Raw genomic sequence first — 16,417 nt, forward strand, 5'->3', positions numbered from 1 at the left:
TTATTTAAAAACTGTAAAACAGCATAAACTCATACGTCACGTTTTCCAAAAAGGATATTAATACAGTCAGACTTAGACCAAAAGACAAAAAAAGTTTTGTTTCCAGTTCAAAAAATACAAACTTTTGCTACAGGTACAAAATTATAAAAAGTTTATTTTTTCCTCTTGATCTGGTGATGTACATATACAGAAGTGATGTATATTCCACCAGCTACAATTGATGGAAACTATGGGAAATTATAAAAGTAAAAATGTCATGCCTAGGAAGAAAACAGGAAACAAGTTTGGTCTTTTATTTAACCAGATGTGAACACTATGTTATTTTGTTCCTTTGTACTTTTTTTTGCCAACATTTAAATTAATGTCTTTCATGCTTCATATCACAATTGGAGAAAAAACAGCAGTCCTACCTCATGCATTAATTCTAACATTTCATCACATTGTGTCTCCTGGCTGTGCTTCATTTATTAGTTAGAAAGCTTTATATTTTTATTGACAGCATTTATGCAATGGTGTATTGGGTTAACATCATGATTTCTGTATTGAGAGAGTGCAGTCTGGACCCATAAATGTTTACATACAGATCCACTATATAAAACTGGAGATTCTCCAAGTGGCATGGAATTTAGTTTTGCATCTTGTTTTACTTGGATTTGCTTGCAGTAGTATAGCTGTCAGATGAGCTCATTTGACCCAGAAATGCTACTGAACACCTGTTTCAGTAAAAAACACATCCATTTTCTATATTGTGCAAGGATGCAGAAGCCCTGGGACATCTATTCTCTGTGGTTTGCATGGGCTTCTGCACCTAAGAAGCCTGTATGTATTTTAAACAGATTTGTGCTTGAAGTTCCCCTTCTGTTTCATGTGGATAACCAGCATTACTGGTCAGAGGAATTCCAAACAAGTGCTGTCAATAAAAATGAGAAACAGCTCATTTCCTTTAAAACAAAACAAAAAGACAGAGAATCTTATTTTCAGTGACCAGTGAGGTCTTTTACATGTGAACATATAATTTTGTAATGTTTGATATATTACTTTAACCTGCTGAAGGACTCACTGAGTTTGTAATCTCTCTTCCATCAATGAGCTGGCCAAGATGTTTTATCACTACTCTACAGCAAGGTTAATGCTTTGCTTTGCTATTAAAAAGGACACTGCAAAGGTGGCAAAGCCTGAGATTAGGCCTAACAGTTTTGCTTTATTAACTATCTGTTTTGGAATGCAGGACTCCAGTACTTTTCAGCATTTTACCTTCTCATGGGACCAGGTAGGCATAGCAGATCTGTAGTCTGGTAAACACCCCTAGATCATAATCTCAGACACAGTCCCTTGCATTTGTTTGTAGTGGATTAGCCTTGATCTTATCTCTTTAACCTTGTTTATTCAATATTATCCTTATTAAAGTAAGAAGGCAAAAAAACTGTATATCACATTTCTTCTTGCTCTATAACGTCTAAGAAACTAGGGTATCTTTTTTAATTAGACTTTAAAAAAAAAAAAACCACCAAACCTCACAACACCTACAGTACTACAACAGATTACCAGCCAAAAACCAACTACAGCAATACATTACAATGTTCCTATTTACAATATGATGGAATATTATGTATATGATAAATTACATTAATACTTTTCCTCTTAAACTCTGATATACGTAATCATGAATTTTTTCTTTCATTCCAATATAAGTACATTTGTCCTCTATAGCTCTCTTTAATTATATAGGCTATAATGGGAGACGACACTGGTTTCACCTGTCTTTTCTAAATTTAAGAAGCCAAATTGCACTACAAATTCTGGATAAATCACAGCTCTCTTCACTATCATTTACATTTTAAAGATATATATTATGTGCTTTCTGTGTACCTTTTATAATGAGAAATAACAAGGGATTGTCTGACAGGCCCACATCCAAACTGATCAGGTTGTAGTAACACTTTTGTGTGCGCTTCTTTTGAACTGATCTGATTAAAAGAAGCCAATAGTGGGTGCATAGGTCTACAACAGTGACAATGGTGTGTGGCCCTGTAGAGCTGGTACCCAAAGAGGTTCTGGGGGTAGTGGAGGGGAAAAGAGTATGGTCCTGAGGTGAAATTCCCCATTCTCCTCTCCCTCCACTTTCTACAGCCGCACAAGTTTTCTAATCTGTTTTACTGAACATATAGGGGAAATCTGTAGAGGAAAGAACTGAGAGGAAGGTTTACAAGGGGTAATGTTCTGGATCACACAGCAGTATGATGGAAATCAAGGAACCCTCATTATTCTCTAAACAGTAGTGTTTTTCTTTCACAGTGGTAGAGACAATCCAGGTGTGTGGGTTCAGGAGTCAATGCCTTAATTTTTTTTAATTTAAACAGAATTTAAACTCTCCGAGGTCAAGATTTTTTAACTCTGTAAATCAGTTTACTCCTGTCTTGTGGAGTCTGCACCCAGGCAGGCAAACTGTAATAGGTAAGATTTATTCCAATGCCTAAGGCCTTGCTCACCCTCACCTGGGATAATCTGTCCCAGGGGAGTAGAGGAAACTCCATGAGAGAACTTTTATGCTTGTCCAGCTAGCCAGGAGGCAGAGTTTCACACACACACAAGAAGCTGGAAGCTCAATCTCCCATGATCCCCAGAGATCGACACAGATCTCAAGGAAGCAAGGGGCATCCCAAACGGACTCCCTTGTCCCTGCTCTACCATCCAGCCCCATTGGTCCTTCCTGGCCCATCAACAGCCCAACTTCTGCGAGAACCATACTCCCATGGGCTTCCTGCTAAAGAAGGGGTTGGGGGTAGTGGCAATATGAGTTAATTCAGCGAAAGACTGTTTTACTTTTAAATTGTAGGCCCCACAGCTTGTGTGAGGAGAAGCTGGAGGAGCCCCTGAAGGCCTGCAGAGCTGCAGCCCCAAGGAGGTGCTTGGGGGAAGTGGAAGGGAAAGGAATATGCACCTGAGGTGAGATTGCTCTTCCTCCCCCGACTTTCTACAGACACAGGCTCCCCTCTGTGCACAGATGTTGAATAGAGGAACACAGAGCCGGCAGGGCTTTGTGGATGGAAGGGCCTTGTGTTAGTGATCTACAGTGGAGTGAATTACTTCCAGCCTAAACAGAGGAGTTAATTGCTTTCATTCCTCATGCAGTGCTGGTCTTAAAGGGACAAATTTTGCCCTCACATACACACATGAGATTCCCACTAAAGTCCATGGGAGCTCTGCATGTGTATTCAAATGCAGAACTAGTCTCATAGTCTGTTTCTAATTATTTTTTCATTACCCCATTAGACAAGCTACCAAAATGCATGCAGCTTAAGTCATTAAAATTTTCTTCATAAGGGCAACTTGGTCTAGTTTCAAATATAAGTCCTTAAAATAAACACATACGCAACCAAAAATAGACTCATCCTCTATAGACTTAGTCTAATTAAAATTGACAATGTTAATACAGGATATATGTTTCTAACTGCTCCATTTTGCAGTTTCTCTAGGTTGGAAGGGAACTGCAGTTTAAACTAGTCTGCATCACACTTTTACCAGTGCTGGAATATGTAGAGAACAGCAATGGAGAGGTCCATGTGTTTCTGCACAAATTTGGAGCCTGCCCCACCACATTTCATTAGCTCTTTGAAACCTGTAACAGTCTGTATTTTTCATTAATAAAAAGAAAAATAAACTTCAACTGCAACCTGCACCCTGAGGAGTGACACACAAGGAATGATACAGAAGCACTTATGAAAAACAAAAACAACATAGATATCAAAAGCAATTCCAAAACCCTTTCAGAATTCACTTTAAACATCTGGCAGTGGTTGTGGATTGGAAGGATTTAAATTCATGTGAATTTTACTTCACAGATATTCGGAGTAAAGATAAAAGTTCAGTCCTTATACCCTATACAAGCAGTGCTCTTGTTTTTAATAAGAAAAGTAAAAGTGGAGTGCTTTCTCGTATCAAAAATTGTCACCGGATGTTACGTAGTATAAAAATCCATATGCAACTTAAAACACATCATTCCCATGTGCTGCTCTGTAAAGCTGTACTCAAAGCCAAGGCTACTGTTACAACTTCTGTGTTAGCAGAAGACAACTTTACAGCGAGCACACACAAGAGGAAATTCAGGGTCCTGTAGCATTCTAGCTGAGGTAGGCTTAAAACAGACCCACTGAATTAAAAAATCCTGCACAGGGTCAGATGATATTTAAAAACAACAGACAAAAAAAAACCAAAAAACAGTTGGTCTCTGTTAAACGTTTAACAAACTGAAATTAGTACACCACAGTTATTTCCGTGTCTGAAAATGCACTAATAGAATATATAGCTGTCCTGGAGGAAAGTATATCTGCTCTTCCACTTAACAGTTTGAGGGGTGTTTTTTTTGTTTTTTTTTCTGTTATGCTTTCTAGTTCAGTTGTGATATAAAAGAAGCTACATTTCTGTTCTGTAAAAGGGGAGGCTGGGTAAAGCGAATGGGTGGCAATAAGCATCCTGCACAGATGGTTATAGATTACTTTTAACTTACTACTTCATTCTGGCTTGCTCTAATACCCCATTTTTCATCCCTCCCCAATGGCTGTTCATTATGATGGCATCTTTCCTGTAACCAGAAGTGCAAGACCCTCTGTCACATTGGAATCTGCCATCACTTGGTATTACCTGTAGTGGGGAATGCACTTAAGCTGGAGATCATACATGCGCCCGCAGCAATGTGCCTTATTTCCAGCATCCCATCCATGAAGAGCTCCTTGGATAGACCTGTGCCTAAAGTTTTACACAAGGCAGTGAGCTGGTTTAAAAATTACTTTTCAGGTTTACTGACCACACAACATATTAAAATCTGTGTGCCATTATATATATATAAAGGGCATGGTCATACACATGTGTATGTGTACGGATATGTGTGCGTGTAGGAAGCATGATTACAAAGGAAATAGTATAACAATAGTATGCAGCGGGCTCTGGTGTTTCTGTCTATTAGCACCACGTTTAGGCTGGATCATGAGGGCAGAGTTCTAGGTGCAGTGTCATGATGCAATCTGTTGGGACTGGCTACTATAAATTAACTCAGTTAACCACTCTTCCCTCAGCAAAATACACACATGCACACATTATTTTGTTGCGAGAGAGAAAGAAATTGAAAATCAAAATATTTACTGCTGACTGCATGCTGGCAAAGGTGCTGCCTAGTTTTGCCATGGATTGAAACCGTCAGTAGCCAATCAGTCACTTACTTTTGTGGACGCCATTTGACAAGGCGTCTCATTTTCATATGTTTCAGATGACCACAAAATTCCTGAGGTGCAGGACAAAGTCAAAACCTACCAGATTCTTAGGCCCCAGTTCAGCAAAGCATTTGAGCATGTGCTTAAGTGCTTTGCTGGATCAGGGCCTTAATTAGTTCATCCCAGCTGAGTAGAAAATTAAGACCTTTGATCCCAAGAGATGTTGCCCATCCACAACTCCCAGTGAAATCTACGGGCACTGCAGGTGCTCAGCACCTACCAGGATCAAGGCTATCACTCCTCTTCCCAACACAGTCTATTTTGTGTATACCATTTTCAAAGAAACATCTGTGATTTCACTGGACTCTCCTCTGCTCCCTTTTCAGAAGACGATTGTTGCAGGTAACTGAAATGAGTTCTCCCATTTGTGAGACCAAAAGCCACTGCAGTCACACTGAAATGAGAAGCACTAAGGTTTACTGAGCAGTTTTAACCCTCACTAGGTATATATCCTAGTGCTAACTAAAATGAGCACTAATTTTGTATAAAAGTACCTAGGGCCTAATCTTGTTGCCACTGAAGTCAGTGGGAGCATAATTCATAAATGCATTTGAGGTCAGAAGGGACCATTATGATCACATAGTCTGACCTCCTGCATAACACAGGGCAATGAATCTCTCCCAGTAATTTCTGCTTCAAGCCCATAACTTCTGTTTGAACTATAGCATAGCTATTAAAAGATAACCAGTCTTGATTTAAAGAACTCAAGTGATGGAGAATCCATCACCTCCCTAGATAAATTATTCTAATGGTTAATTGCCCTCACTATTAATCATCCATTCACAATAATCATGTGAAGCGCAGATCCAATTATGAAAGGGAAAATGTGCTCATTTTAGCTGTCACTATGTGTCTGTAGTGTGCTGTATATATGTGCTTTTGTACTAAAATGCAGGAATGCACACCTATTGTAATAAAACACCCCATTCTAGAAGCATTCTTGTTACCAGTGTAAAACTAAAAATGGATGTGGATTAATATTAATTATCAGATCACACAGTGCTAATTAGCAATGTTCTGCATAAGTGTTAGTCTAATTTAGGGATGACACTGCTTTTCTACTGACAGCGAATAATGACAAATTGTATTTAGAAAGATTACAAAATCCAGCATAGGGTTAGGCAGCAGGAGCTCAGTTAGTTACTGGGCAGCTTTGGCTGTCTTACACTCTGTGGTACTTCCAGTCCTGTGTGCAGAGTCACCTGTGCAGAAAAGAAATAACTGCTTAGTTAAAATACAAAGTGGGTCATCCTTAGTATAGAGAGTTTGTGAAGGCCAAGAATATGTGGTTAATGGTGAAAAGCTAATGTCACCAGGGGAGGACCAACGTACAAATGATTCTTCCCCTGAGGTCAGGTCTACACTACAAACTTACATTGGTATAACTACGTCGCTCAGGGGGGTGAACAATCCACGAAGTAAACAGAGCGTCTCCCGCCGCCATAGCTACTGCCTCTCGCAGAGGTGGATTAACTACGCTGACAGGAGAAGCTCTCCCGTCGGTGTAGTAGCGTGGTATCTTCACTAAAGCAATACAGTGGCGCAGCTGCACTGGTAAGCGTAGAGCTGCCCTGAGTCTAGCTGCCAGGTGTTTGTGACTCTTCCCAAGGCTAGCAACCATTTATCAGCCACCACTGAGCCAGCTGCTTCTTGTCAGCAGGAAGGGTGACCCCAGATGGAATGGGTGCCCAAGGGGTTATGAGGCAGGTGGAAAGTGGACTGGGGAGAGGGTCTCCTCAGGTATACAAAGCAGAGTCTTGTAGACCTTTCCCTGCGACCCTGTCAGTGTAGGACACAGAGGTTTTACAGGTCTCACCATAGCCTGACACCGCTGTCGTCTACCAGAGTTCTGACAATGGCATCCATCACTGTAGGATCTGAGCGCCTCCCAGGAGCTCTCACAAGCTTAAACTCACAAAAGGGTTCTAGCAGACTGGCTGGGGCACCTGGGCAATGGGGGGAATTGGACTGCAGCACTAGAACTGCCAGAAAGGCCCTAACAAGCCACGTAATGTCAGTGTCATTTTCCTAGTACCCTGTGTCTGTCTGGTCTATTTAGATTGTATCATCAGTGGGGGAAGAACTATGGGTTAGATTTTTAAAGGAATTTAGATGCCTAAAGACACAGATAGGTGCCTAGTGGGATTTTCATGTGGAAAATGGGAGTTAGGCACTTTTGAAAATACCAATAGGTGCCTATCTGCATCTTGAGGTGTCTCAGAACCTTTGAAAATCTGACCTGTGTCTTTCTGTGTTTTAGTATACCACCTAGTACACAGATGCATAGATTCCAAGGCCAGAAGGGACCATTGTGATCATTTAGCCCGATCTCCTGTATAACACAGGCCACAGAAGTTCCCCACAATAATTCCTGCTTGAACTAGATCATATCTTTAAAAAAAAATCCAGTGGAATCTCGATCTTGATTGGCATATTTGGGCACCATTAATAACAAATTATTAAAATGTTATTAATATAATAAGCAGCACATGCAGAGTCATTGTGATAGTTTGGAGTATTTTGAATTATTATTAATAAAGTCTGGGTGTCTAATCTCTTTGTTAACTTGATGTGACTGGCTGTAAATACCTACCTACTCTGCAACATGCCATACGGAGTTATTTCTGAAAGGCTGTGTAATTCTTAGAATTTTGTTTACCTTTATTACAGTTGTGCCTAGAGCCCCTATACAGAGATCAGGGCCCCACTGTACTGGGTGCTCTACTCCACTCCACTCACAGAACACCTGCTGGGTGCCTGAGTCCATATTTAGGCACTTAGAAAGTGACCCAATTTTCAAAAAAGCTGAGCACTGCAGCTCCGAATGGGAAATTCAACGCAGGCCCAGGGTGTAAAGCTGCTGCACAGACTCCAGAAGTTACTACTACCCCGTCTATGGGCTGGACTAGCAGCCACAGCCCCTCCATGCCAGTTGCGCAGGGTATTGGGGCCAATGGATTCACATCACCTGGATCTGCAGCCTCACCCCAGCCCCGCTCCAATGTAATCTTCCAAGCCTTCATATAGCCAGTTCAGAGATCTTTCCTGTGGCACGTAGGGCATGCACAAGAACTTCTGTACAGCCGGTGGACTCACAGAGTAGCTCCTCTGAAGGGAGTAAGTGATGTGGAGGGTCTTGCACTAGCTATTCCCACCACAGGTGAATTTCACCCTGTCTGAACAAACTGCAGTGCAGTCCAGGGCCCACCTGCTCACTACCAGTGGGAGGTCCAGTACACGGGGATCCTAGTGCACCCCATAGGAGGTGGCCACTGGGAAGAAGAAAAGGCTATTGCTCCTTTGTACAAGGGCCTTTGTGGAAGGGGGAGACACAAGGACTTCAGAGGGAACAGCCAAGAGAGGCTACCAGCTTCAAGGAACAACGCTGAACTGAGACACTGCTAATAAACAGATTATAAGAATACAGCTACCAGTCATTGACCTTTTTAACTTCAATTCCCAGACCACTATTAGTGCAACTTCTAAGTCCTTCCTTCCTTCAGTGAACAGTACCTAGTATAAATGTAGCTGTAATTGGGCCTGGACAGTGGGAGTTTATTGCTGTCATGCGACATCCCTTGAATGAAGGATTCTCTACCCTTGCAGAAAAAGAGGAACAAACTGGGGTTAAGCCAACATGCAGGCAACTCAAGTCAGAGGAAAGAGACTTATGGGGTGCAGCAGTCTCTACCCACACAGGTACCACGCTTGGTTATTGTGGATTCAGGCTGGTGTAACATGAACCCTCCAGCCTTTCAGGTGCTAAGGCACATATAGGATCTAATTCTCAGTTACATTAAGGCCCCATTCTAGGAGTACAAAGGAGCCTTAACTTGGGTTATCATAAATTACATTTACACCATTAATCCCAGAGAATATATAAGTGTTTCCAAATGTCATGAATTAAAGAGTGTGAATGAATTGCTTACTGGGTCTTCTCTTTCGAACTAGACATTCTTTGACCTACATTTTCTTAGCTTTATTTACCATCATGCTGCTGAAATTGTACTTACTCAGCAGTTAATTATCTCCAAACATAAGAGATCTAAGAGTATTTAGATATCAATACTTTTACTAGAGGCTGGCCTTAGAACATTGCTGCTTCCTGGATGGTGGAGCAGCAACAAAGCCATCCTGGGGTTGTGTGTGTGCGCGTGTACCTATTTATTATTTCTAAAGCATCATTTCCCTATATCTGGGATGTGACACAAAAAGGTTAAATCCAACTATTTTCTTTTAAAAAGTGGTACTAGCCCAGATATAGTCAGCAAACAAAACTAGACAAAGTGGGGGGAAAAAATCCATATTTACACCTAAGAACTGCATCTCAATCTCTTCTCTCTGGCAATCATGCAATAACTTTTGACAGGCAGTAGAATTTCTCCTTTGGTTGACATGCAGAACGAGTTAGACGGAACTGAAAAGGATTTACCTGTACATTTCGGTTGAGGCTTAATGCAGGCATGAAGACACCCTCCACATTTTCAAATGCTGGAGGTCCTTGCTGCTGCCCATTTATGTAAAAGGCCAGGCTGTGCTTGTTTAGGTCCAGGAGAACGCCCACAGTGGCACCTTTAGAAACACCCCCTTCTGTCCTAAGAAACAAAGTGACCATATTGTCCATCTTAGAGGAGGCAGATTGTTACATTCCAGCCTCTCTCTATTTCAGCCAGTCTTGGTGAAAGGAAAGTGGAGCAGCATGGTAAAATCAGTATTAGTTGGAGGACATCTGCAAAAGGCCTTTTCTCCATGTGTAGTTCCCATTTTCCACTAAATGCAGGCAGCCTTGAGAAATGAGGCCCCATAAGGTCATATCCACCCAGTGGGTACATTTTGGCACAGCTGTAAAAGCTCAAAGGGCTTGACAGAGAAAGGGCGAGTTCAATTAACAGGATAGAGCAAAGACGTTGGGGACGGAAAAGTTATGGTTTGAAACCAGTACTCTTCATACCTCACATTCTGGAGGGAATATGTTAATATTGATAAAGAACTGATCCTAAGAGCTTTCCATCAGCTTCATTGAAATCCACAGGATTGTTCACATAAGTAAAGGCTGCAGGAACTAGCCTAAATGTTAATGTGCATTTGAGGTCTCAGATAGGGCGGCACATTAAACTCTTTATAAGATAGACTGTAAGAACAGACAGTCGCTTATGACTGATGAAATCCCTTTTGCCTGAACCAAATACACAGCATTCATTCTATTTTAATTTGGTTATCACAGCTAGCAATTGGGATCTACTCTGCTCTAGTCAGAGGTGCTGAGTTTCTGATTTCTCCAGGGGTGCTGGACACCCACTCCACCCCAGGCCGTGCCCGCACTCCAGTCCTTCCCCCAAGGGCCCACCTGCACCCTACCTCTTCCCACCCCCACTCTGATTCTGAGTGTGCCCCATCCTCGCTCCTCCCTCTATCCCCCCCCAGCGCCTCCTGCATGCCACTGAACAGCTGATCACCGGTGGGCCAGAGGCGCTGGGGAGAAGTGGGAGGAGCTGATCAGCGGGGCTGCTGGCGGGTGAGCACCCACTATTTTTTTCCCCGTAGGTGCCTATGGCTCTAATTGCAGGGAAGGACGCAAAAATTATGTCCAAAAATAGCAGACACCTTAGGCTGCCCCCAGATTGGGGGTGGGGTGGGGTTTGTTTTGGTGGTGGTGGTGATAATCAGTTGTGTCAGGAGTAGCTGTTGAGAGCTACTGTAGCATCAGAGTCCTACCATGACGACAGATTCAGCCAACTCTTATACGCAAGAATAATCTGACATTCATGCACTTGTCCTTTAAGGACTAGGCTAGCTCAATACCATACTACTTGAAAGAGCACTGAGCTAGAAAACCACTAGATACGTGGATTGGCCCTAAGCACTGATGCTTTTAATGTCACTGGAATTGTGCAAGGGAATTATAGCCTGACGTGCGTGGATTCAGTGTTTATAATATTTTTTAAAATTTACAGCAGAAGAGAAAACAACTCCCCCACAATTCACAGTATAAACACAATTTTAATGTAATATTCATCAGAATGTCTAGTGATCAACAATAACATGCATGCCAACCAGAAAAAAACGATTAAGGCCAAATATGTGGAGCAGGGAATTGATATTATTGGTAATGGCTGTTTTAGTTTTAAGAAAAGGAGTACTTGTGGCACCTTAGAGACTAACAAATTTATTTGAACAAAGCTTTTGTGAGCTACAGCTCACTTCATCGGATGCATACAGTGGAAAATACAGTGGGGAGATTTATATACATAGGGAACATGAAACAATGGGTGTTACCATACACACTGTAACCAGAGTGATCACTTAAGGTGAGCTATTACCAGCAGGAGAGCTAGGGGGGTGGGGAGATTTATATACATAGGGAACATGAAACAATGGGTGTTACTATACACACTGTAACCAGAGTGATCACTTAAGGTGAGCTATTACCAGCAGGAGAGCTGGGGGTGGGGTGGGGAGATTTATATACATAGGGAACATGAAACAATGAGTGTTACCATACACACTGTAACCAGAGTGATCACTTAAGGTGGGCCATTTCCAGCAGTTGACAAGAACGTCTGAGGAACCGGGGGCGGGGGGGGGCAATAACATGGGGAAGTTTTACTTTGTGTAATGACCCATCCACTCCCAGTCTCTATTCAAGCCTAAGTTAATTGTATCCAGTTTGCAAATTAATTCCAATTCAGCAGTCTCTTGTTGGAGTCTGTTTTTGAAGTTTTTTTGAATTATTGCCACTTTTAGGCCTGTAATCGAGTGACCAGAGAGATTGAAGTGTTCTCCAACTGGTTTTTGAATGTTATAATTCTTGACGTCTGATTTGTGTCCATTTATTCTTTTACGTAGAGACTGTCCAGTTTGACCAATGTACATGGCAGAGGGGCATTGCTGGCACATGGTGGCATATATCACATATATCACATTGGTAGATGTGCAGGTGAACGAGCCTCTGATATTGTGGCTGATGTGATTAGGCCCTATGACTGGGAGTGGATGGGTCATTACACAAAGTAAAACTATTTCCCCATAAAAAGAAAAGGAGTACTTGTGGCACCTTAGAGACTAACAAATTTATTTGAGCATAAGCTTTCGTGAGCTACAGCTCACTTCATCGGAACTGTAGCTCATGAAAGCTTATGCTCAAATAAATATGTTAGTCTCTAAGGTGCCACAAGTACTCCTTTTCTTTTTGCGAATACAGACTAACACGGCTGCTACTCTGAAACCTGTTTTAGTTTTGTCCACCAGGTGGCACAAGGTGGTTTTCTTTAGATTAGACCAGTGATTTAAAACTTTTTTTCATTTGCGGACCCCTACAAAATTTCAACTGGAGGTGCAGAACCCTTTGGAAATCTTATATATATTCTGTGGCCCATCCTCGGTCCACGGACCACAGGTTGAAAACCATGGTTCTGTGGCAATGACAACCTTTCATGGACCCACTTAAGCACAGTGTGTGGACCCCCAGGAGTTCTCAGACCACAGGTTGAAAACCACATGATTAGACCATTGCGTGGCTCATCCCAGCTCCCCATGAACTCAAAAAGAGTTTTCCTACTGACTTCAGTGGAAATAGGATTGTATCCTATATTGGGCTGATAATGAGAATATGGCAGATTCTTTCCCCAATGAAATCTCTTTAGACAATACCAGTATTCCACTCAAAACTTATGAGTTGGGTCCCCCACCTAATCATGAGATCTGTTTTAAAAAACCCCACAAGATGATAACTCTGGGATTCTTTTTTTTGCCTCCCAGTGTAATAGTCACTTGGGATTGTGTTTTCAAGATTTGCTCTATAACTGTAAGGGCTAGGAACCTAATTTTTTTTTAAATGAAAGATGAGATTCTCATAACCTAATTACATGAATCCAGGATCTGGGACTTAAAAAAAAAACAAACACACACCCCAAATATCACAAGATTCATGATAAAAATGGCAAGAACTGGCAATACTGAGATAACAGAGATATTTTTCTGATGGACTTTATTTTTTCCCCTCTTAGTACCTGAGTTGATTACAAATTTTGTCCTGCTTTACATGCTGCAGCATACAGCTGAGTTTTTAAATATACTTTTTCATCTTTTAAAATGTCACTTAGCAGAAACATTGATCCTCTCCAAAAGCAGAAATTTAAGCTTCACCCTTTTTGATGGTATTATGCTCCTACCTATCTAAGAAGTTAGTTAATTCTCTGAAGCTAATGAATTGTGTGGTAAACCAGTGGTTCTCAACCAAGGGTCTGGGGTCCTCTGGGGTGCCACGAGCAGGTTTCAGGGGGGCTGCCAACAAGGGCCAGCATTAGACTTGCTGGGGCCCAGGCCAGAAAGCTGAAGCCCCACCGCATGGGGCTGAAGCCCAGGCCCTGTGCCCCTCTACCTTGGGCTGAAGCCTGAGCAACTTAGCTTCACAGAGCCCCCTATAGTGTGGGGCCATGGGCAGCTGCCCGGCTTGCTACCCACTAACACTAGTCCTGGCTTTTATATGCAGAAAAACAGTTGCTGGGGCACTGGTGGGCCATGGTGTTTTTATAGCATGCTGGGGTGGTCTCAGAAAGAAAAAGGCTAAGAACCCTTGTGCTAAACAATGACACAGAGCCATAGGTCCCTGCCCCTCCACAGGCTGAGGGTATGAGAGCCCAGCAAAGCCCTGCTTGCAGGCTGGAACCGAGGACTGCTGCCTCTGCAATAGTGTTCCCCCAGCCCATACCTGAACAGAAACCCCTCCCTGAGATCTATCATATGGAAAGGGGCAGAGTTGGAGGTATACCCACTTTCCAGCATCATCCTCCCACCAAACCCACAGGTCTCGAGCAGGTAAGTTACTAATACTCTGTCAGCATTAACCACTTCCTCACTGTAATTTGGAACAATTTCTCTAGGGGTGTTACGGGGCAAAGGCAGAGAGGGGATTCTCTAACACCGTGGCTGAGGGCTGCAGGAAAGAGGGAGCCACTGCAAAGGCAAAGGGTCTCAGTGCAGATTGCCCTGTGTTTCTGATGGTTCCCACAAAAGCTACACACCTCTTGGTGGTCCACTGCTTTTGGGACCAATCTCCCAGTCACTCTAATGATGGGGAATGGTGGGAAAGTGAAAGTTGCATGGACAAACTTTACCAAGGCATTTCCTGACTTCTAAGTGCTTTATTTTGCAGTTTTAACATTTAGTTTTTTTCTGATTGAATGCTTTGCATATAACTTAGAAACCAATTGGCTGAACAGACTTTGAACTCATGTAATTATGGTCTTAAATAATACACACCACAGAACTACCATGCCTTTTCATTAATCAGATCACCATGCCACATCCAAAATATTTCTTGTTAAGCAGCATCCACATACAAAACACAGTTACATAGGTTCTCCCATCGGCATAGTTAATCCACTTCCCCAAGAGGTGGTACCTAGTTTAACTACACCAGGGGTTAGGTCGTCTTAAGTACATCGCTCAGTGGTGTGGCTTTTTCACATCCCTGAGTGACATAGCTGGGCTGATCTAATTTTCGAGAAGACCAGCTAATAATTCTAGTGTAATTCCTTTTTATAACTTCATACTTGTTTTAAATATTATATATAAGATAATGCATGTTACATTTTATGTGAAGCCACTTAGTGTCTTAACAATCTGCATGACCACTTAAACGGAAACAACAGCAATTTGTTATAATACTTTAGGCAGTTAAATAAATATTTACTGGATAAGAATCTTTCTTTGTAGAGATATCCACCAATTTTTCAGTATTTCCATATAAGTCCCAATTCCGCCACCCTTACTCACATTGACTCTGGTCCTGTTGGATTATTTCATCACATGTGTAAAGTTAAGTATCTGTATGAGCGTTTGCAGATTTAGGACCACTGAGTAGTACCTTACTCCATGAGAAACCCCAGAAGGCACTACTGCTTGTGAGTAAAGATGGAGGAATCTGGCCCTCCATGAATAATGCTGTTGTCTCTCAATAGAGCCTGCCACTTTAGAATATTTCCCAGCAGGGGATTGACCAAATTGATGATGCAAAATAGGTCTGAAAGAATTGGCTATATCATTAGAAAATGGCAAAAAGTTTCAAAGTTCCTGTAACACAGGTCCTAACATTTTAAAAACACCTTTTAGTTAATGTAAATATTGGTTTAACAACTAAGTTGATATTTGTCTTATAAACCTACCCTACAATAATTTGAATACCTTCTGATTTCTAATGGCAAGGCTGATTCCTTTCACTCCTACTTTGCTTCTTCAACAGCCTGACAAAAGCCCATTGAAATCAATGAAGAGACTCCTACTGATTTCTGTCCCAAGTTCTCAAGGTGCGGCTTTTCCCATCTGATGGTTAATTATTCATTTTTAGGATGTTCCAGACACAAACTCTTCTTAGTGATTTTTTTCTTCTTCTTTGCGATTTGTTGCAGTGGTTGGGATTTTATATACATTGCAATGTATACATTCCTCGCCAGAGAACAGCTCCACTACCATGAACTCCAGTGGCTCTAGACAAGGGACACATTGCACACCTGGTGTGTCTGTGCACCTATTCCCAGCAGTTAACAAATGTGAATTGATACTTGCTAGCCTAAGTTTTTTGTGCCTCTTTTTCTGCACTTCTTTTGCTTCATGAAAGACTGATTCCCTGCGCTGCTACGGCTACTAACATTAATCAGCCATCTTCTGATGTTTTTTTAAAAAAATTTTTAGGGCCCAGTTATGCAAGATGCTGAATCAATGAGAGCTGAGGGTGCTGCCAACTTGCAAAAGGAATTTAGCAATTTCCATGATTAGGACTTTTGACTATGTTTATTTTCAGACTCACACATTCCTATAAAATTTGTGAAAGCTGAAACAATTGGTCTCTAGATATCTATAATTATAGTGGCCCCCATAGCATCTGCAACCCTCATAGGCTTTAATAGATTTGTTAAATATATGATCACTCAGAGGTATATTTCTATTTCCACTGGGGAGTGATAGTTAAGCAGATTCTACTGTTTTTAAAAGACTGTTGAAACTAGTGGGTTAACCAAGTGACCTAACTGGTTGCCGTGGTTAAAAATATAATGCCTAGCACTAATACCATTAAAGCGCGTGTACGTTAAAAAAATGTGCACTCCACAGTTATGCTTCACTCTAGTGAATAATCCATCAGTCTGTCCCTT

The 16,417-nt window shown here is 41.7% G+C and overlaps 1 protein-coding gene across 6 annotated transcripts in view; it reads right to left on the bottom strand.

Annotated features, from left to right (window-relative positions):
• The window catches only part of TRIM67 (tripartite motif containing 67), a 60,226-nt gene continuing 43,809 nt past the window's right edge, over positions 1–16,417 (bottom strand). For 4 of the 6 annotated variants that reach the window (XM_073338012.2, XM_073338010.2, XM_073338011.2 and 1 more), the window contains exons 9-10: positions 9,700–9,862; positions 1–6,469 (exon numbers count right to left, since the gene is read on the bottom strand). In XM_073338012.2, the coding sequence (XP_073194113.2) occupies positions 6,404–6,469; positions 9,700–9,862 (229 nt within the window). In that variant the 3' untranslated portion in view covers positions 1–6,403. The remainder of the gene's footprint in view (positions 6,470–9,699; positions 9,863–16,417) is intronic. The other 2 variants (XM_073338015.2, XM_073338014.2) reach the window with 2 other exon arrangements.

The sequence above is a fragment of the Lepidochelys kempii genome, chromosome 3, assembly GCF_965140285.1.
Source record: "Lepidochelys kempii isolate rLepKem1 chromosome 3, rLepKem1.hap1, whole genome shotgun sequence".
NCBI lineage: Eukaryota > Metazoa > Chordata > Testudines > Cheloniidae > Lepidochelys > Lepidochelys kempii.